The sequence below is a fragment of the Paramisgurnus dabryanus genome, chromosome 10, assembly GCF_030506205.2.
Source record: "Paramisgurnus dabryanus chromosome 10, PD_genome_1.1, whole genome shotgun sequence".
In the NCBI taxonomy this organism is placed as follows: Eukaryota; Metazoa; Chordata; class Actinopteri; order Cypriniformes; family Cobitidae; genus Paramisgurnus; species Paramisgurnus dabryanus.
In genome coordinates, this window is record NC_133346.1 from 28488122 (window position 1) to 28509168 (window position 21047).

Below are 21047 nucleotides of genomic sequence, written 5' to 3' on the forward strand. Positions count from 1 at the left end.
ATGCTGACACAGAAACAAACATGCAGCTAGAGTCCGTGAATTTCTTACGGGTAATAGTTATTTTTGGTTGGAACTGTCATCTCCTTGTGATGGGCATGGGTTGTTTGTTGAACTAAACATTTACCAACAAGTTTCCAAACCATGAAGAATTGTCTTCAGTCATCTGGTGTAATTTTGCTTGATCATGCTGAGAGATGACTTAAGGTTCCGTATTTGTTTCTCTGCGTTGTGTACTTTTTTTCTTTGTGACTGTTGGCTTGGCAGTGGGTCTCGTTGTCTTTAGAGGTTGTGCCTTAATACGCCGTTAAGGAGGTTGGTGTGTATGAGTCTTGGGACAGCCATCAAGGGGTATCTGCAAACAGAAAGAAAGAAAACAAAAGACAAAAGAGCAGTATTTGTTGTAAAAAAAAAACTATAACATTTGTATACAAATGTTGTATCCTTTGTTCAATCTGAGTGTATTGTTGTTCCTATTTCTTAATTCCTGCGACACCTAAAGGACAGTGAGGTAAGGATGGACTAGTGGAATGGGTAAGGCCTATGAGGGAGTCTTCACCGCAGGTTTGGCCCCCGAAGCCTATTGCATTCGGATCTTCCCTGGGCTCCTCACTGGTCCGTGTGTCCTAGTTTGTCCCTGTCAACATGATCAACATCTTAAGATTGTAAATAAGCTCATCCCCCTTTTAAACTGTAAAGAAAATCCCTAAAAACCTCTAAGAAAAATCAGTCATAGTAGATGTCATAAGACAGTATAAATTACTGACCTGTAGCTAAAGACCATTTAGGGCTGTGAGAGTAAACTATTCTTCTTAAGAGATGGTGGTAAGTGATTTTCAGTTTAAATCATGATTGCAGTCCCAACCACACTTGCATGAATCTTTACATAAGAGTCTTTCATCCTTGTAAATTTCAATACAGCAATAAGCTCTCACAGCCTTAATGTTTAGACTCTTAGCAAGTTGCCCCACAGATTGGGTGTAGAGGAGAGGGGTTGCTTCAGTATTGTAAGAAGGCTCTGTAAGAGCTGAGAAACACTGTTAATTTCTCCAAGTATCTTTTTACCTCTCCTACACTCTTTCCAATAATGCCCTCGCTTCCCGCAGTAGTGACATTTGATGTCCCTCCTAAGACATTTATTTTCTTGATTCGTTGTGCTAAATGTAGCTGTTGCTACTCTTACTTTTGCCTTAACATCAGCATCTCTTTCCCATGTAGCTAAACTGTCTAGGTTACTTCTGAGAGTTTTGTTAGACCAAGTTAGATCTAGAAATGGTAAGGCTTTTCTGTACTCGGCTACAAGGCCGTCTGACCAGATGCGGACTAGAGGTCCCTTGTCCTCTAGCACATTTTCAGAATCATCAACTATTCCACTGTAAGTTACAGCTGCCTGACAAAACCTTTCAGTGTATTCACTCACAGATTCTTCTTTCCTTTGTACACAGTTAGTGATTCTGGACCAGTCGATTTTGGGTCCTATGATATTCTTTAGACTCTTTAAAACACCTTCTCTCAAATCGCCTTTACTGGCATGTTGTAGTTCAGAAGTAACAGCAGACTCATAACTGTTGAATTCAGATTCAGTTAGAATTTGTGACATTAGCTGTGTGACTTCTGCTAACGATATGTCATAGAGACGCATTTTGCTGATCAATGCTCTTCTAAATTCACAAAAACTTGTGCCCGCTGAGGGTAAGTTCTGAGATATTCTCTCTATATCTTTAGGTCCTAGTGCTTTTGTAACAGTTTTTACTTGGACAACAGAAGAGTTGGGAGGAACACTTTTGACTCCCTCAATTCCCTGAGATCTTCTTCTAGCGCCACATACCTTCACTGAATTCCCAGGCACATCATTTACTGATTGGATGGCTACATCGGTTTCAAAGAAAGCTTGTAAGTCAGGATAATTTATATCAGGCTGACTAACTTCTTCCACATCAGTTTTTACTGTAGCTTTGTTGCGGTTCAATTTCTTAGTCAAAGAGGATACTCTAGCACAGAGTTCTTTGTTTTGTTCCTATAGTTCTGAATTACGCTGAAGCTGTTGTGTAGCTAGCGTTAAACCAAATTCTCTGTGGCAGCAGATAATGCCTTTCACATTGTTCTTGCGAATACATGCTCCTAATACCCTTTTACACTCATCTACAGACCAAGTCTTGTCTGGATGGATTTCATACTTTCTAGTTAGCTCTTGCCTAACTTTCTTAGTGACTATAAGGTCCATTTGCACTCCTAACAGTGATTTGAATTCACTATCTGACCACAAAGGAGTCGCAAGACCACCTTCTTCAGTTGTGGGAGTCAGTCTAGGATGACTTTTAACCATTTTCCTCTATGCTGATTCAGATAATCACTGTTGTTAACCTTCCTTACAAAGTAGATGATAGCCTCAATTCTTCTCTGGCAAAGCAGAGGATTACCTATTTTCTCATATGGATGTGTTCTTATACATCCGGGATAAACAGGTTAAACCAAACTTCTCTCCCTAAACAGAGGATAACCAAACTTTAGCATGTGGTACTAATCGTCCCTGCCTAAACAGAGGATAACCAAACTTCTTCTCTGGCTGACCAGAGGATAAATAAACTTCTTCTCTGGCTGAACAGAGGATAACTAGACAACTTCTCTGGTTGAACAGAGGATAACACAAATATTAGCACGTTATGCTAATCTTCCCTGCCTAAACAGAGGGTAAACCAACATTTGTTAACAGAAACCTGCAGCTGTTTGTTAACACTTAACCACATGTTCTGGTCTGTAGAGGTTCTTATGATAGAGTGACACTCACCAAATCAAAGTTGAGCTGATAAAATCAATCTGGAGCGATGTTTGTAGATGATTTGGTGAAATGAGAAGCTCTATCCGGATCGCGGCACCATCTGTTGTAAACCTTTTTAACGAAGACCAGGAGACTTGGATTTCCACGAGCAGTAGTCTTTATTGCAGAAAGCGATCTTCAAATCAGAGCATAGAGCTCGGGGAGCTGCAGAAACCAAGTCTGGCTTACAGTAGCCCTACATTGCATTTATACACATTTTAGGGGGCAGTCCCCTAAATGGAATACAAAGCACTCAACTTTAAACAAAGCATGTAAATTCAGTCAAGGAATCAGCCCGTTACTGGAATTGCTTCAGCCCTGATCTCATCAGCATACCAGTGTAATTCAAATGCATAGGTGCTAATCCAATCATCCTTACAGTATCGCCCATACCTTCAAATGCATAGAGACAAAGTGCCTTGAGCTTAGCAATCACCTTTAACTTGGTACCCTTCCTAATGGTCAGGAAGAGCATAAAGACAAAAGGTTAATGTCTTAACCACCTGGGCTGCCTGACTTGATTGTAGAATGTCATAATCTTTACCTCAAGATTTAAAACACAATGTATATCACTTTTTCAGTTTACATACTATTACATTGGTACCTTGATATTACATTTTATAAATTTGTAATCCTACATCAGCTTTGGCTGATTTCAGTTGACTTCGCTCGTTAGCAACACGCTAACGTTTTGCGGTGCACCCGGTCCGAAGACATGTCTCATTAACAACAAAAATGTCAGAGCTAGCGTCTAATATGGTCACACTACAAATATGACAAGACGACAGCCTGTAAAGACGACTCATCCAGAAATACATGCGAAGGTAAGCATACACGCTAAGGTTATTTTATCAGATAAACCACAGTGTTTTCGCTAAACTTGGTATAACATAGAAATGAAAGGAATACACATCTGAACTGTATTGATTGTATTGGGTTGTCTGAATTAATTCTGAGTATAAATATTCAGTGTCCTCAAATTGAATGAAATGTGTAACGTTACTATTATAGTAGATGTTGTGGTTTTACATGACTGGACAAAGTGCGTGCGTAAGTGCGTAAGTGCGTGTGTGTGTCTCTGTCTGTGTGTCTGCGTGCGTCTGTGTGTGCGCATGTCGTTTAGGGACAATGCATATCTTTTTCAGGGACCATGTATATTTTTAGGTAGAGCGGGCCTTATGCTTATTTTATGTGATATTTTTTTGGTGAAAAAGCCACGGTCAGTTTTTTTGACATTAAGAATAAAATAAAATACGTGTTTTCTATAACAACCATTAAATCTGTGTCTGTATTGCATATTCAAACCTTAATACCATTCCATAACAGACTAAAAAACTTAAGACTAGACTAAAACTCTTATGATATTTCGTCGACTAAAACTAGACTAAAACTAAAAGATTTCAGATGACTAAAATAAGACTAAAACTAAATGGTGTGTTATTCAAAAGACTAAGACTAAATCAGAATTTGCTGCTAAAATTAACACTGCACGATGGGCATCGATCGTGTCCGTCGTCGGGAAGAAGGATGTTCGGACACAATTTGCACGTCGGCGGAAAACCGGAGAGAAGAGCGTTATGGGACATAGTTCGAATATGTCCTCGGTTGCACCGCGTCCAACAAGAAAAATCACAGGAGTATGAGTCAGCTGCCCTCGGATAGCACCGCAAGGCTCAAAATACGTGGAAATACAACGTTACTATGACGGCCACCAGATAGTACCGTAGGCGCAAATTATCCAACAAAAAACAAAACCAACCAAGTAACGTTAAGTTATGTATGGTTGCGATAGAACGCAGCCCAATTGCAGCCGAGACCCGCCACCGGATAGTACCGTGAAGCACAGGGTATCGCTAACACGACAACAATACACTGCAAAATAAAATATCAAGAAATATATCACGTTGCAAGGGGACGCAATCTGAGTGCGGTCGGAACCAGCCACTGGTTAGGACCGTGAGGCACGAGGTATCGCCAACACTATTATAAAGTAATAAAAGACTCACGTCTGCAGAAAATAATACAAACTTCCAAGGTGATGGTATTGAGAGTGCTGTCACAGCTTGGGAGGGCGAATTTTCGCAACTCAGGTGAGCTGCACAAGAAAGCACAGTGATGACCTATCACAGCGAGAAAGCGAAAGAGGCTGGGCACCGAGCTGCTACGGTACTTATTCTTGCGTCTCGATTTGCGTCACGACGTGACTTTGTTTTATGTTTTCTCGACCTATCTAGCTTGGCAGCGATAATCCACTAGTGTTTAGCACTGCCTCTGGCGGTCAGGAGGAATGAAACAGAACAGGTGTACACCATTAAATCCATTACACCAAGCAGAGGCGCTACCAAAATAAAAGCCCTCATACACACCCAAAATTATTAAACAATTGAATCATATAAATGTAAATAAACAAAATAATGTATGATACAACAAATATGATACATATGGTTCTTTACATGCTGGTATGACCAGTATGGGATGCTGGTGCTAATGCTGGTTTGGTGCTGGTTTAGCTGGTGCTAATGCTGGTGCTGGTTTAGCTGGTGTTCACTAGCAAACCAGCACCAAAACACAACATATGCTGGTCTTGCTGGTATGTTGGTTTTTTCAGCAGGGTGATTTTTTGTCCATCACTGTTAATGTGGAACATAACATCAGTTTCCTGCAATTCAAAACACCTTAATTATGACTTAACTGGTATAAAATCTGAAAATTCCTTGTCTGATCCTGCAAAGCGCTTCAGTCCAAAACATCTTTGCAGCTGGAGAGCCTGAATTTGTATTTCAAGCTCCATTACTTTCTGGCGAAGTGTATCGTTTAACTCAGCTAACTGATCTGCGACCTTTGCTGTTGTAGGAGTAATACAGTAATCTTGTTCTGGTGCCAGGGTAGCCACCTCCATCTCTTCTTCTAAGTTGATTTCATGGACAGGAGGGGGGCTATCCGCTCTGGGTCTTTGAAAAATATTGCAGCAACAAAGAGCAGGAATGGCACTTTCTCAACTTCCCCTGGTTCCCTTTCAGTCGGTGACTACGACGTCACATCGTGACCGACGGATTGGGAACTCGCTTAGAGAGACCAATCTGCTTCGAATACTACTAAAACGCCAATGAACTTAGCATTGAGATATTTGCATAATGCTGGCGCCGCCCCGCCAGGTGCGTATATAAGCAGCAGGTGCAAATAGGGAAATTAGCTTTTTATCGCTTCGAAAGCCGGCAGTATCTGCTACTGAGAAGCTACTTTACTCTGTTGGGATTTGATTGCTGAAGTTGGTTGGATTAGCAGTACCACAGCGGACGCTTCGCTTAATTCCACGGCTCTACACCTGTTTGTTGTTTTGAGTTTAGTGTGTGCGTTGCCTTCCCTGTGCGCATCATCAACTGAGCATCTGAGTGAATTTCCCTAAAAGAGTGATACGAGAGAGCTTTGTGCCTTGTTAAAGGCAGCCACTCTCTCGTATATCCAGACATCAGCGTCCTTTTCAGGATGGCTTTTTGTCCGTGCGATCTTGGGTGCGGCAAATATATGGGTCCGAAGGACGGTCACGAGCGTTGTCTTTCGTGTTTGGGCATCGAGCACGCAGAGGCAGCGTTCGCTGGGGGTAAGTGTTCTCACTGCAAGAACATGTCCCTTGTGGATTTGCGTAGACGGTTGTCTTTCCTCCGGGAAAAGCGCAACCCTCGTCATGCGAGTGCTGAACGCCGCCACGGTGCGGCTGTGAAGCTCTCAAGGGACGACCTGCGCATCACTGTGCTGAGCCGGTCGGGGGATTCGTCCTCATGCTCTCAGCCTCCTCATCCACAGCCGGTTGATGTGCCGATGGAGACTTCAGCGTCGTGTTCTACGATGTCTCTAGAATCCAACGTGCCTCCCTCCGGGTCCACCGAAGCCGCAGCATCCGAGGGTGGGCCTCCTCCCCCTGACGTGGACCCCGACGCCCTTCCTCCCTCTGGTCGGGTTGGGGCGCCGGAGTTCGATCCAGAGATGGTGGCCGTGCTCGCTCGAGCGGCGGAGACCGTAGGGTTAGAGTGGGTTCCCCCCCTCAGCCCGAGCCGTCCCGCCTGGATGATTGGTTCTTTGGAGCTGCCCGGGTGTCACAACCCTCTCCACCGGTGCCTTTTTTCCCCGAGGTGCACGAGGAGCTGACTAGAACCTGGAAGTCGCCGTTTTCTACCAGATTACGCCCGTTTCAGCCCTCCCCCTCACCTCCCTCACCAGCGGAGCCGCTAAGGGTTATACGGGGATCCCTCCCGTGGAGCGCGCGGTCGCGATGCAGCTGTGTCCGGCTAACGCTCCCTCTTGGAAGGACCGCCCAACCCTCCCCTCTCGTGCCTGCAGACAGTCCTCCGGTTTAACGGGCGCTGCCCACCAGGCATGTGGAGAGGCGGCTTCAGCCCTGCACGCAATGGCGTTGCTGCAGGTTCACCAAGCGAAGGCCTTGAGGGATCTGCACGAGGGAGGACACGACTCGCCTGTCCTTTCGGAGCTCTGGGCTGCCACTGATCTGGCTCTTCGCGCGACGAAGGTGACAGCGCAGGCGATTGGTCGTGCCATGTCCACGATGGTGGTCCAGGAACACCACTTATGGCTATGTCTGGCGGACATGTCGGATGCGGAGAAGAACAAGTTCTTGGACGCTCCAGTGTCCCAGGCTGGCCTCTTCGGTGAGTCGGTGGAGTCCTTCGCCCAGCAGTTCTCCGCCGCCCAGAAGCAGACGGAGGCGATCGCTCAGATCATGCCCCGGCGCAAGCGACCTGCATCTCGCCCTCCAGCGCCGCCGGGCCCGTCTGCTCCTCGCCGAGGGCGCCCTGCGGCGGCTGCCTCCACCCCCCCACTAGAACATCTTCCAGGCCACGGAGGGGGAACAGCCGTCGGCAGCCCGCCCCGCCCGCCCCACCCACTTCCCGTGGTAAACGGAAATCGAAGCGGCCCTGAGACGGGCGACCTGGATTTGGATGGGATCACTCTACGGGAGACGGTGACGGCATCGCTCCCTCCACCGGTAGAGGGCCGGGTGGAGAATCTTTGGTTTCGTTTTATTTCTGTTCCGCCGGCTTCTCAGCCGGCACCCACAAAACCACAAAAAGAGTGCATTCCTATTCCTTCTCCAGGTCTTCAGAGGATCGAGAGAGATGTGAGCGGGCATTCACATGCTCTTCCTCCCTCTCCTCTATCGCCAGCGGGTGTCCTGAGGAGTCCCAGCTCTCCGCTGAGGAGACGGGACCACCAGCACCCTCATCGGAGTCTGTGCTCTCCGCTGAGGAGACCAGACGACCGTCACCCTCAGCGGGCTCAGGTCAGTGTCACACACACACATACTGTAGATACTTATGCTGTCTCAGCAGACGTACCGGCAGTACCACCTGTCCCGCTCCGCCGCCCCCCCGCGGGTACCCCGGTAGTGCCGTTAATTCCCCTCGTACGGTTCCTGGGGGCTTGGCTTCAGCTTCCCAGCCCGTCTTGTTGGGTTTTACGCACTGTCCGCCTCGGTTACGAAATACAATTCAGCCGGCACACACCCACATTCTCGGGCATTCGTTTCACCACGGTGAAAGCGTCCGATGCACATGTACTGCGTGCAGAGGTCGAAGTCCTGCTGGCGAAGGACGCGATCGAGCCGGTCCCTCCAACCGAGATGAGGTCGGCCTTCTACAGCCCTTATTTTATAGTACCCAAAAAGGGCGGGGGGTTGCGACCGATCTTGGATTTGCGCGTTCTGAACAAATCTCTGCAGAGGAGGTCTTTCAGGATGATAACACCGAAGCAAATATTCAATTCAATTCGCCCCCAAGATTGGTTTGCGGCAATAGACCTGAAAGACGCGTACTTTCATGTGTCCATTCTCCCTCGTCACAGACCGTTTCTCTGGTTTGCGTTCGAGGGACGGGCATACCAGTACAAAGTTTTACCGTTCGGGCTGTCTCTCTCTCCCCGTGTGTTCACGAAAGTAGTGGAGGCGGCGTTAAAACCCCTCAGAGAGAGCGGTGTTCGCATTTTAGCTTACCTCGACGATTGGCTTATAATAGCGCATTCTCGGCGGACGTTTTGCGAGCACAGAGATTTAACGCTTCGGCATCTCGCCCGTTTGGGTCTTCGGGTCAACTGGGAAAAGAGCAAGCTCTGTCCCACGCAGAGGATCTCTTTTCTCGAGATGGAACTGGACTCGATTGATTTATCGGCGCGTTTGACAGAAGAGCGCGTCCAGTCAATTCTGACTTGCCTCGGTTCATTTCGAGGGAAGAATGCGGTCCCGCTGAAACAATTTCAAAAGCTCCTGGGGCATATGGCAGCAGCAGCGGATGTGACACCGCTCGGGCTGCTCCATATGAGACCGCTTCAGCGTTGGTTTCACGATCGAGTCCCGAGGAGAGCGTGGCGCGCCGGCATCCATCGTGTAACTATTACACCTGCGTGTCGCCTAACATTTCCCCCGTGGTCGGACCCCGCGTTTCTCAGGTCCGGTGTGTCCATGAGACAGATCGCTCGGCATGCTGTTGTACATACAGATGCGTTCGACACGGGCTGGGGTGCCACGTACGACGAGCTTACAGCTTCAGGGGTGTGGACAGCACCCCAGTTGCACTGGCATATCAATTGCCGAGAGTTGTTGGCAGTATATCTGGGACTTGTACGCTTCGCTACGGAGCTGCGAGGGAAGGATGTACTAGTACGCACCGACAACACTGCGACCGTTGCGTATATCAACCGTCAAGGCGGTTTGCGCTCCCGTCACCTGTCGCTACTCGCTCGTCATCTCCTCCTTTGGAGTCAGAAGCATCTGAGGTCCCTTCGTGCCATTCACATTCCGGGCTCGCTCAATTCAGCAGCGGACGCGCTTTCTCGAGCTGCGCGCCCCGGCGAATGGCGACTCCACCCCCAGACGGTCCAGCTAATTTGGAAGAAGTTCGGTCGTGCACAGATAGACCTGTTTGCGTCGACGGACGATACCCACTGTCGCCTATTTTATTCACTAACCGAGGGCAGCCTCGGCGTGGACGCTTTGGCACACAGCTGGCCTCGGGGGACGCGCAAATACGCATTCCCCCCAGTGAGCTTAATCGCACAGACACTGTGCAAAGTCAGGCAGGACGAGGAGAGCTTTTTACTGATCGCCCCATATTGGACGAGCAAGAATTGGTTTCCAGAACTAATGCTCCTCGCGACAGCCCCTCCCTGGCAGATTCCCCTGAGGAAGGACCTTCTTTCTCAAGGAGGGGGCACATTATGGCACCCGCGCCCCGACCTGTGGGATCTCCATGTGTGGTCGTTGAGCGCACGCAAGGTTTAGGTGATTTACCACAAGCGGTATCTAACACAATCGACGCGGCACGAGCTCCGTCCACAAGACGGGCTTACGCGTTTAAATGGAACCTTTTCGTCACCTGGTGCTCTTCGCAATGCGAGGACCCCTGAGAATGCCCTATTAACATCGTGCTTTTATATCTTCAACATAGGTTAGACGGTAGGCTGTCACCCTCCACTATTAAAGTTGATATCGCTGCTATTTCTGCTCATCACTCACTTATCAACGGCAGATCAGTTGGCCAGCATGATTTGGTTATTAGATTTTTAAGAGGCGCTCGTAGGCTAAACCCCTCGCGCCCTCCTTCTATTCCTCCCTGGGACCTGTCCATGGTGCTGAAAGCCCTTCAGGCCCCCCCGTTCGAGCCTTTGCAGTCTGCGAGTCTGAAGCTTTTATCAATGAAAGCTCTGACCCTGCTAGCATTGGCCTCAGTGAAGAGAGTAGGGGATTTACATGCATTCTCTGTTGACGATTCGTGCCTACAGTTTGGTCCTGCTGCCTCGAGCGTAACATTGAGGCCCAGACCAGGCTACGTGCCCAAAGTTCCCACCACTCCCTTCAGAGATCAGGTGGTGAGCTTGCAAGCGCTGCCCCCGGAGGAGGCAGACCCAACCATGGCTTTGTTGTGCCCCGTACGCGCACTGCGATTCTACGTGGATCGCACGCAAAGCCTCAGGACCTCAGACCAGCTCTTTGTTTGTTATGGTGGCCAGCAGAAAGGGAAGGCTGTCACCAAGCAGAGGATGTCTCATTGGATAGTTGATTCTATCGCCCTGGCTTATAATCTTCAGGGTATTCCTTGCCCCTTTAATCTGAGAGCGCACTCCACACGGAGTGTTGCCTCATCTTGGGCTCTCGCTCGTGGTTCCTCGCTAACAGACATCTGCAGAGCTGCTGGTTGGGCGACACCTAATACGTTCATTAGATTCTACAGTGTTCGTATCGAGCCTGTATCCTCTCGTGTTCTTTCCTCACCAGGGGGAGCACGGAGAGCAGTCTCGCAGGTCGGCTTGCAGCCTCCAACTGATGCTTCATAACTGTGTCAGTATGGAAGGCCTTCAGAGCAAAAATGCGTAATGGTTTGAATTGTTCTTCCTCCGCTGCCTTGGCAGCCTTTGTTGCGGAGCATTGGCTGTCAGCCTTCACTAGCTGTATCCTCGCGAACCTACGTGTTGCCTCGGGCTCCACATTGTGTCCCACCGGGTTCCTTTGTGAGTATTTTTCCGTGGGGTTAATCCTACCACCCCACGTTTCCCTTAGCAGAGCACTGCTTTGCTTACACAGCCACGGCTGTCTTTATTCCTCAACTACGGTTGACTTCGCCCACCATTAGCCCTTAAGAGGGGCGGTGGCTTCTGCAGCGTTCCTATCCCGCTCAGGTAGGGCGCTTCCCAGTCGCTGGCACTTCTGTGGGGTTAAAGGAACATCTAGTGCCCGGCCTTCTGCCTTAAAACCTATCTCCTCCTCCTTAAGTGGAACCGGAGGGCTTTACGCAGACCCTGGAAGAGGTCAGCCCCTAGTGGCGTTTTGGTAGGGATTCCCAATTCGTCGGTCACGACGTGACGTAGTAGTGACCGACTGAAAGGGAACGTCTCGGTTACGGATGTAACCCTCGTTCCCTGAAGGAGGGAACGGAGACGTCAGGTCCCGTCGCCACAGGTGCTGCCACCTGCTGTTACGGCTGGTCACACTTTCCGGCTTTCTCAGCGAAAAAGAAGCTAATTTCCCTATTTGCACCTGCTGCTTATATACGCACCTGGCGGGGCGGCGCCAGCATTATGCAAATATCTCAATGCCAAGTTCATTGGCGTTTTAGTAGTATTCGAAGCAGATTGGTCTCTCTAAGCGAGTTCCCAATTCGTCGGTCACGACGTGACGTCTCCGTTCCCTCCTTCAGGGAACGAGGGTTACATCCGTAACCGAGACGTTTCACCGGGTTGTTAACAAAATCATCCTTTTGGAAATGCCTGCTGCAAACACCACTCATCTTGCTTGCTACTGGAAAGCTATGAAAGCTTATAGTACTGTTGTACCTGGACGAATTTGCACACAGGGGATTACACAACAATAGAGTGCTTTTCCACACGTTGATATGCCAACCGCCTCTCTTTTACCCCAAATCCTTTCATATTGAAACTTTGTCTACGTCTACTCAAAACTAGCAACTACGGAAAATCTTCACTACAACCACATGACCTACAGGAAGTAGTCGACCGCACACTCAACACACGGAAGTTAACCGGATGTTCTATTGTGCACCTAGGCTATTCCTTCTACTTTGACTCTCAGACTGTAAGTTAACTCCTGTTAGCATTGCATTGTGACCGAATCTTGCAAACATGGAAAGTCTCATTTTCCATGTTTGCAAGAGGTATTCAGGCCAATCACAACATACAGATTAGCTGGCCAATCAGGGACACAGCGCTTTTCAAATCGATGAAAGAGATCTCAACATTAAGATTAAAATCCTGTCATCATTAACACACCCTTAAATTTTCTATTGCCACAGTTGCTAGGTTTCCATTCAAACGTGAATTGAATCTTTTCAAAATTCGTAAAAAAGAGAAAAATTGTGAATGAGATGCGTTGACATTAAAGCTCCACTGTGTAAGATCTACTCCCATCTAGCGGTGAAATTCTATATGACAACCAACTGAATATTACTTTCTTAACCCCCCCCCCCCCCATTCGGAACGCGTTTTAACTCGTAAGGTGGACATGTCATGCCAAGGTTAACATGGCTTCCAATAGCTACAAAGCTAAAGCAATTAAAAAAATGAACAATTTGCAATGTCCTTTGCCTGTGATCTGTCAAAGCACACAGATTTATGTTAAACATGCAAAAAGTCTGATTTTCATGATATGTCCGCTTAAAATCACATACAATAAGCAACCATAAACGTAGCTTAGACACTCCTTTTTCATCGACGCGAGGAAAAATATCCCAAGGGCTGTTTGGTATTAAAACTTTGGGGTCGACGGCGGCGCGGGCGCCGCAAACTCTTTATTTTTATATCACTCCGCAAAGAGACTTAAATTACAGATATGATTTATACATCATTTAAAACGTTAAAGTGTCTAGTTTTTTTCTGTCCACTCCCAATAAAAACAGAATGTTGTGCTTTTCGCAAAATTAAGAAAATAAACATGATGCGCGTTTTGTTCTCTCTCCCTCAGTGAAGTCCTTTCAGAAACGCGTCAGAAAAATAAACTGTAACTTAACGAATACTTGTCGTAGAAACAAAAGAAACATGTCTACATAATGCTTGGAATGTCTCCTTTTAAATGATGTAAGTGAGATTGAAAACAGATATTGTCATTCGGTGTAAACTGTATGAGAAGGAGAAGTACCGTATTTCTCCAGTTCCCTCATTATCTGTAATGAGATGAGATCGCCACACCCCCGCGCCATTGAAGTGAACGAGCAGAAACATCCATATGCATGACTCGTGCCTTCTGCAGTCAATGGATACGCAATCCACAATCCAGTCCCTCCATTCCTTGTAGTTCTATCCGATTGCACCAAACATGACATCTTAATCCTTATTTACTTGCGTATGTGTGTCAGTATCTCCAGACGCGAGTGTTTTCTTTGTCTTCCGTCAATCAGTTGACGAGACGGGAACGCACATACACAAACACGCGAGTCAGGAAACTCGACGCGCTTTTTGGTATTCTTATAAAATACGCGATTGCAAACAATACAATCCTTATTTAGTTGCGTCTAAGCATATATCTCTGCACAGAAAGTTTATTAAACACAGGATCACTCGCATGTGCACACGTTTACTGCATTCATGACCAACACGTGAGGTAATGGCGGCGGCTGTAAACAAACATTGATAAGTTTATCACGCGTGTCCCTTGTTGTGTTCCTACTATAATGATTACAAAAACACAAATAAGAGTCCAGACAACGATAGGCAGTTGTTCTTTTGAGCTTTTTACTGCACAAAAGTAAACCTCTCGCTGGCCAACCAAACACAAACCCTTTGTTCACTTTACGATGGCCAAACAGTACCTTTACCATGATTAGGCTACTATGGTTTTTAAAAGGTAACTTATACTTGTGAAATTAATAGGGGTGGGAATCGCTTGGACCCTCATGAATCGATTCAGAATCGATTCTTAGGGTCCCGATTCGATTCAGAATCGATTCTTGACGTACTAATTTGCATATCTGTGACGTCATTACGTCGCATTGCTTTCAAAGCCAGGTTAATTTTTTCGCTTTTGCTAGTCTCTGTACTGTCATATACTGTACTTTAATGCAACTAGGGATAAATAATGTCATTCTTATATACATATGTCACAGGTAGGGGTGGACCCAGATGTAAATAAGGTCACGTCCCTTTCTCCACCTCGAGGAGATTCCCAAAGCCACCCCAATGACCAGACACACAAGGTAAACATAATTTAAAATGTACTTTATTTAATTTACTTAAAAAGAATAAATAGGGAAGGGAAAACGGGAAACTTAAAATAATGGCCACTCTAGGCTCTCCTCCTTCGCCACCGACTGGATCCCCACACAGTCCACTCTCCTATTGTTCATCCTCGTTCTTCTTTCTCTCCACAGGTGGTCGCTAGGACACAAAAACACTGTTACTTGGACTTCGAGTATTTCTCACGGCTCTGCTGTTTACCGCCCTCTGGGTAGGTATCACGTTGCACAGTCTGTTCTCCATTTATTCACTCTCGTTCTCCTTTCTCTCCACAGGTGGTCGCTAGGACACAAAAACACTGTTACTTGGACTTCGAGTATTGCTCACCGACTATGCTGTTTCCAGCTCTCTGGGTAGGTATCGCGTTACACAGTCTGTTCTCCAATTATTCACTCTCGTTCTCCTTTCTCTCCACAGGTGGTCGGGGCTCTGCTGTTTACAGCTCTCTGGGTAGGTATAGTTTCCTCCGTAGGTCAGCAGAGGGGCGAAGGTCACACACCACCTCACCGGGTCGAGCGCTGCCCTATCTCCACGGCCCGTAGGGCGATCGAATCCTGGACAGGGGCGCCCCTTTGTAGAGACCGCGGGGGCGGCGGACCCTTTCGCCTCTGACTCTGCGACAAGACAGACACAGGTAAGTTTGCACCACGAATATTTTCAATATTGTACTCACAATCACTGACAGCTCTCGATCTGCGTCCCTTCACACTCCAAAACAGCACACTGCGTATAGTGGCGGTAAATTCTGAGGTCGTTAGCCTCTCCGGCCTCTGCCCAGTAGAAGAATGAATGATGCGGGGCTTCGTCTGACAAGACATACAGCAACCCACAGCAAATACACAGCACCACTCCAACGTGAAAAGCTTAATTGCAAAGTCTCACTCACCATACTATAAGTGTACACACAAAGGAAACGCCCGGCGTCCTCCACTTCACTTGGGCTGAAATAAGGGCGATGGAAATGCGACCAGAATAATGTTTCGTTGCTGTGGCTGCTTTGATTGACGCTCCTAACGGCTCACCCACCACGCTATTTTAGGGGTAGGGCCGCCCTCCTTCTCCTGGAGGTTTCCAACGGTTACACAGGTTAATTTCTGCAAGTTACTCCACACCAAAAAGGTATACTCACAGCGGATGGCCTTTGTTTACGTTGTACAACAAGGTCAATTTTCTTCCTACTTTACTCCTTCAAAAGTGCTGGTTAGACCAAAGTTCCTTTTTACCCATAGGGTTTTCCGTTTACTCCAGCAGGTCCACCGTAAACTACAGCGAGAAAAGGGAGAGAGAGAACAATACAGACAGCCACCACGTCTAACAATGAGCACAGCTCCGTTCCTCAGCACACACTACGACTTGTCAGCACAATGCTCTCTTCGGGGAGCTCCTTTTCTCCACCACGTATCGCCTTTCTTTCGCCCCAGGCAGCTCCTGTCTTCTCTCCGCGCGCTCCGAGCGCAGCCCGGATCAACAGAGCCTGCGGGCTCTTCAAAAGGTACGTTTGTACTGTTCCTGCCCTAGGCAGAGGAGCTTTCCCCGCGTCGATCCCCCTCTCGTGCCCGACTCTCCAACTGTGCTTTAACTGCTCTTAAAATACTCCTCCGTGTACTCCAGTTATCCAATCACCCAGCGATCTTCTTAACTATGCACAGCTGTGCTTAATCGGCTGATTACAGCCTTCGCGAGACTGCCGGATGTCCGGTGTTTCTTTTCTCCGGTCTGGGCGGAAACATCCGGGCGGAACCAAACTTTCCCAACTTTTGGTTCCGCCCCGGAAAGATCGTCACCTTGTGACACATACATGTCCTGTTTCTGTTGTAAGACATTAAAACCAGTAAAAATATTAATTTAACGTGACATATTAATTCTATATGTTAACTGGCATTAACTTCCACGAACGTTAAGCGTCTAATCATCATCATTATACACAGTGATTGGCATTATTACTGTATTTATATAGTGCAGCGCACCCAGCGACTGAATAACAAACTATGTGCATATTTTTACAGAAGTATATTCATGTTATATCTAAACAGTCAGCGGATGGTTTAGGGCAGGGGTGTCCGGTAGATCGCACAACTGCTGCTCCACGCGCAAAAATGTCATTATGGTCTTTTGGAGTAATTGTGAAACATGCAGGTCTTTTTGAGTTGGTGCGCCTTTCTTCTCAAATGTGTTTTGCCAGGGCACTGCAGCTCAGTCGTCTTTAACTTCCAAAATTCACATGGATGTGCATTCTTGCCTCACGCAGTTGCTGATTCACACGCACGGTGTGTGTGAGCGAGCAAACGAGAGGGAGAGAGAGGCAGCATAGCGCTGATTTGTATGCTTCTAATACTGTTTGTTTCACTAAACCGCATCTCCGCTATTTTAAGGAGTACTCGACATGTACTCAAGGATTTTTTTTAAAACTCCTTAAAAAGAATAGAGTAATGGTGACAGCCCTAAATTCAATGTAGAGATATATGCAGTATAGTCCTACAAGCATTTAAAGTGTTCTTTCTCTTCTGCTCTTGTAAGCTCCGCTATGCGCTCGTACAGTGCGCGCTCTCTTAAGTTGTCCGTGTGCATCACCGCTCCCCCAGTTGAGTTCCGCCTTTTGGTTCTGATAACGTGACGTTATTTTGTAAACTAACATTTAAGAATCGATTCTTGACATTTGTGAATCGATTCAGAATCGGCCCACGTCCGAATCGCGATTCATCTAAGAATCGATTTTTTTGCCCACCCCTAGAAATTAATAGAAAATATTTCAATAGAAATTATATATATATATATATATATATATATATATATATATATATATATATATATATATATATAATATATATAATGTGTGTGTGTGTGTGTGTGTGTATTTACATTATATTGAAAAGTAAACCTTATCATGATTAACTACAGAGAAAGTTACATTCCTGTTGAACATCCCCACAAGGCTCATTATGTGGCTCATTATTCAACTCTTTTGTCTCTCAGCTGTCAATCACTGATTATTCAGGAGCTTTCCCGCCTCCACACATACAGCCTTTCCCAAGCAAAAGTGTCTTAGAAATTGTAAATCAATATTTTGCTTTATGTGAATGAGTAAGCAGAATGATTTTCACATCATTTTGAAGAAAAAACTCTAGACTACTAGATCATGTTTTGAAAAGTCTTGGGAAAACATGTTTAGAATGAGTTTTGTGGAGTTATATCAGTGACTTAAAAATTTTGCTTTTTCAAAAACCACGCATAAACATTTTTCTCTCAAAAATACAAACATGTACATACATGTTGATTATATGATATTGTAGCCCAGTTTGTGATGAACTCAGTGTTATGAGACTTTTGCCATTAATATGTTTTTAAGCAACTGAAAAAAGCACAAATGTCAGTGCATTTCAAAATTTCCCCACGGCCCTAAAAACCCCTTAGACCCCAGAGGGTTAAGATGTGTTTTCGTCGATCGGATCACAAGTGGACGAGAGAGACACATCACGTTTACACTTGGTGTTTAAATCCGTCTCTTTTTGTCCATTTTCGACCGCTTCCCTCCAGATTACTAAGGGAATGGTCTGTGGACGAGTCCCTCTCCTGTCATTTAAACATAAGCGGGAGTAATGACGGGTTTAAATGGACGTGAACTAATATTATGTCAGAGTCCAATGCTTATATTTTAAGAAAACATGTTACATGTCCGTGTATATGTAAGAGCTTTCTCTGATATTGGTGAAATAAGATCGCTCAACTTTCACAAGCTTGTAAAGTGAAGCGAAAGACGCGCAGATCAGCGGCGTTAGTTTTATCAATGAAAGGCTAAAAATAGGGCTGTCACCGTGTGTTTGTGCTAGAGGTCAGAAAAGATGAAAAACATTTATCTCGGTACCTCAGATTACATAAATAGGCGGAGAGACGGCGTGTGGCTGTTGGAACACATTAAACCACAAGCGTGTTTACACTAACAAGTGTTATGCATAACCATGCTATAGTTAGCCAAGGAACTATAAAACTTCAAGTTTACAACATAGACTGTATAGATGTAAACGAATATGGGAAATTACCTGTGGAGAAGATAGAAAGTAGACAACTTCAGTGTCCCTTTAGCCCCATCTTGGAAAACTAACATTACTCCAATATTGACTTTGGTCTTGTTGTTTTTCCTGTCGCGTTGTCGTTTTAAATCCCCTTTTCGCTTCCTTGGCGACGTGTTTTAATGTCCTCGAAAATAGGTCTTCAACAGGCTTTCAAATCTGCCTCAAATCAAAGCATTAGATCGCGGGATCATCACGGTGTGCTGCTGTTGTTGAATCTGAAGGATTTCAGTCTACACAGGTCGCATATACGGGCTGCATACGTATTCAAACCTGGTTTATTTAAATTAACTGAGCATTACATTCGCAAGTCATAAGCATATTACATCAATTTACAATTAACTAAGAATAATTGTCAGCTTTATAATTGTTAATATTCTGAAATAAGACTGTCTTGATGAAGTATACTGCCTACACATGCAACCTCCGGAGGCTTCAGCTAGCGGCCAGCGTGAGTGTAGTCTGAAAGCGGAGCTTGAATTTCAGGAATGTCCCCCGTCGGCGAATGTATTTCAAAGATGGAGGCAAAGCATGGATTCAGCCAGTCGAGCGACTCGACCATATGTATTTTAAATAGCAGATTCTACACTTACGAGAATACTTTGATTAGTGGGTGGAAGTAATTACACATGAATGAGCACATACTTTTGAAAGAAAACATGGGTTTTTGCTAAGAATTAACTCAAAAAAGTACACAGTGTAGCTTTAAGTTGTTAGAGCGAATGATGGTGGTATTGGTAACATAGTAACCAACAGTAAACAAAACAAAGCACACAAGGAAAACGGAAAAAGGACTACTTGTAATCACGATGGGGCAAGTTATATTTACTAGCAGTGCAGCTTAGAAATCCCAAACTGAAAGCTGTACACAAAAGAAGGAATGCAGCATTTTTGATACAGGCACTAGCAGCAAGGGCATCAAGACAATGTCGAACACCAGTTATGGTTAAGACAATGACAGCGGAACAAGGTAGCTGGTCAATTCTGTCGTTTTAAAGGGACCATGTCACAAGACTTTTTTTAATTTGTAAAATAAATCCACATGTGAAGTTATAGTTTAAAATACCATATAGACAATTATTTATAGCATGTTAAAATTGCCACTTTGTTGGTGTGAGCAAAAATGTGGCGTTTTGGGTGTGTCCTTTAAAATGCAAATGAGCTGATGAAATTCAAACACTTATTACAATGATGGTGGTTTGTTGCAATTGAAACTCAATTGTGCTGTGAATTATTTTCTCTCTTTTTTATTCTCTCTGCACTAAATGGCTGTGCCGTGGCTGGATAGTGCAGATTAAGGGGCATATTATTATAATAAGATCTCCTTATGACTTCAGTAGAGCCGAATTTCAATTACCTTTTCACATGCTTGCAGAGAATGGTTTACCAAAACTAAGTTACTGGGTTAATCTTTTTCACATTGTCTAATTTGACAGAAGCACTGGGAACACTTAAACATGGAAAAAGTCAGATTTTCTACTCTTTCTCCCATAAGTAAAAAACCACCTCAAACAAAAAACTAGTCTTAAAAGTTAGTCATGAAATGTTTTTCTTTAAGACTGATCATAACTGTTTTAAGTATGTTACATAGAAAGGTAGATTGGTCTAATTTAAATCCAAATAATAAGACTGATTAGCCCTAACTAATTACTAGTTAGTCAGAATCATTCTTAAGACGCAGTCTTAACGTCACGGCTATGTTTATGCAACCAGCCACTGGACGTCAAGCAGAGTGAAAGCAAGAATGCGCATTACCCTGCTGAAAAAAACAGCATACCAGCAAGACCAGCATATGTTGTGTTTTGGTGCTGGTTTGCTAGTGAACACCAGCTAAACCAGCATCAAATCAGCACCAGCATTAGCACCAGCTAAACCAGCACCAAACCAGCATTAGCACCAGCTAAACCAGCATAAGTACCAGCATCCCATGCTGGTCATACGACCATATGTTGTGTTTTGGTGCTGGTATGCTGGGACCACCAGCTAAACCAGCATATACCAGCATGATTCCCATGCTGGTCAATGCTGGTTTGATGCTGTTTTTTTCAGCAGGGTAGCATTGATTCTTGGAATATAAGTCACAGGTATCACTGCATGGCATTGGACAACTTTGTTTTATATCAAGATGGTTCAATAAAAGTGAAAAGAAAACCTTTCCAAGTAACCCTGTCTTAAGACAACAGTGGATGCAGTTAAGTTTTTCCAGGATACCAACGTAGTTGCAAAGGGTTTAAGTTTGTTTCCTGCATTTCTGAGAGGATTGCTTTACAAAAATGCTAATTCCTTTACCAGATTTCTCACTTGTATACACCTGATGGAGCAGTCCCAACCTTAAAATACCCCGTTCAGGATTCACAACCACAGGTGGTAAGAATTCAAAATCTCACGTGTTTTGTTTGCAACCGACGCATACGTGT

At 45.5% G+C, this 21047-nt stretch overlaps 1 protein-coding gene across 1 annotated transcript in view; it reads right to left on the reverse strand.

Moving 5' to 3' along the window:
* Positions 1-304: 304 nt before the first annotated feature.
* LOC135718258 (uncharacterized) overlaps positions 305-21047 on the reverse strand; it is an 88144-nt gene continuing 67401 nt past the window's right edge. Inside the window, exons 17-18 of the mRNA XM_073816116.1 lie at positions 1181-1562; positions 305-352 (exon numbers count right to left, since the gene is read on the reverse strand). Coding sequence (XP_073672217.1) covers positions 305-352; positions 1181-1562 — 430 coding nt within the window. The remainder of the gene's footprint in view (positions 353-1180; positions 1563-21047) is intronic.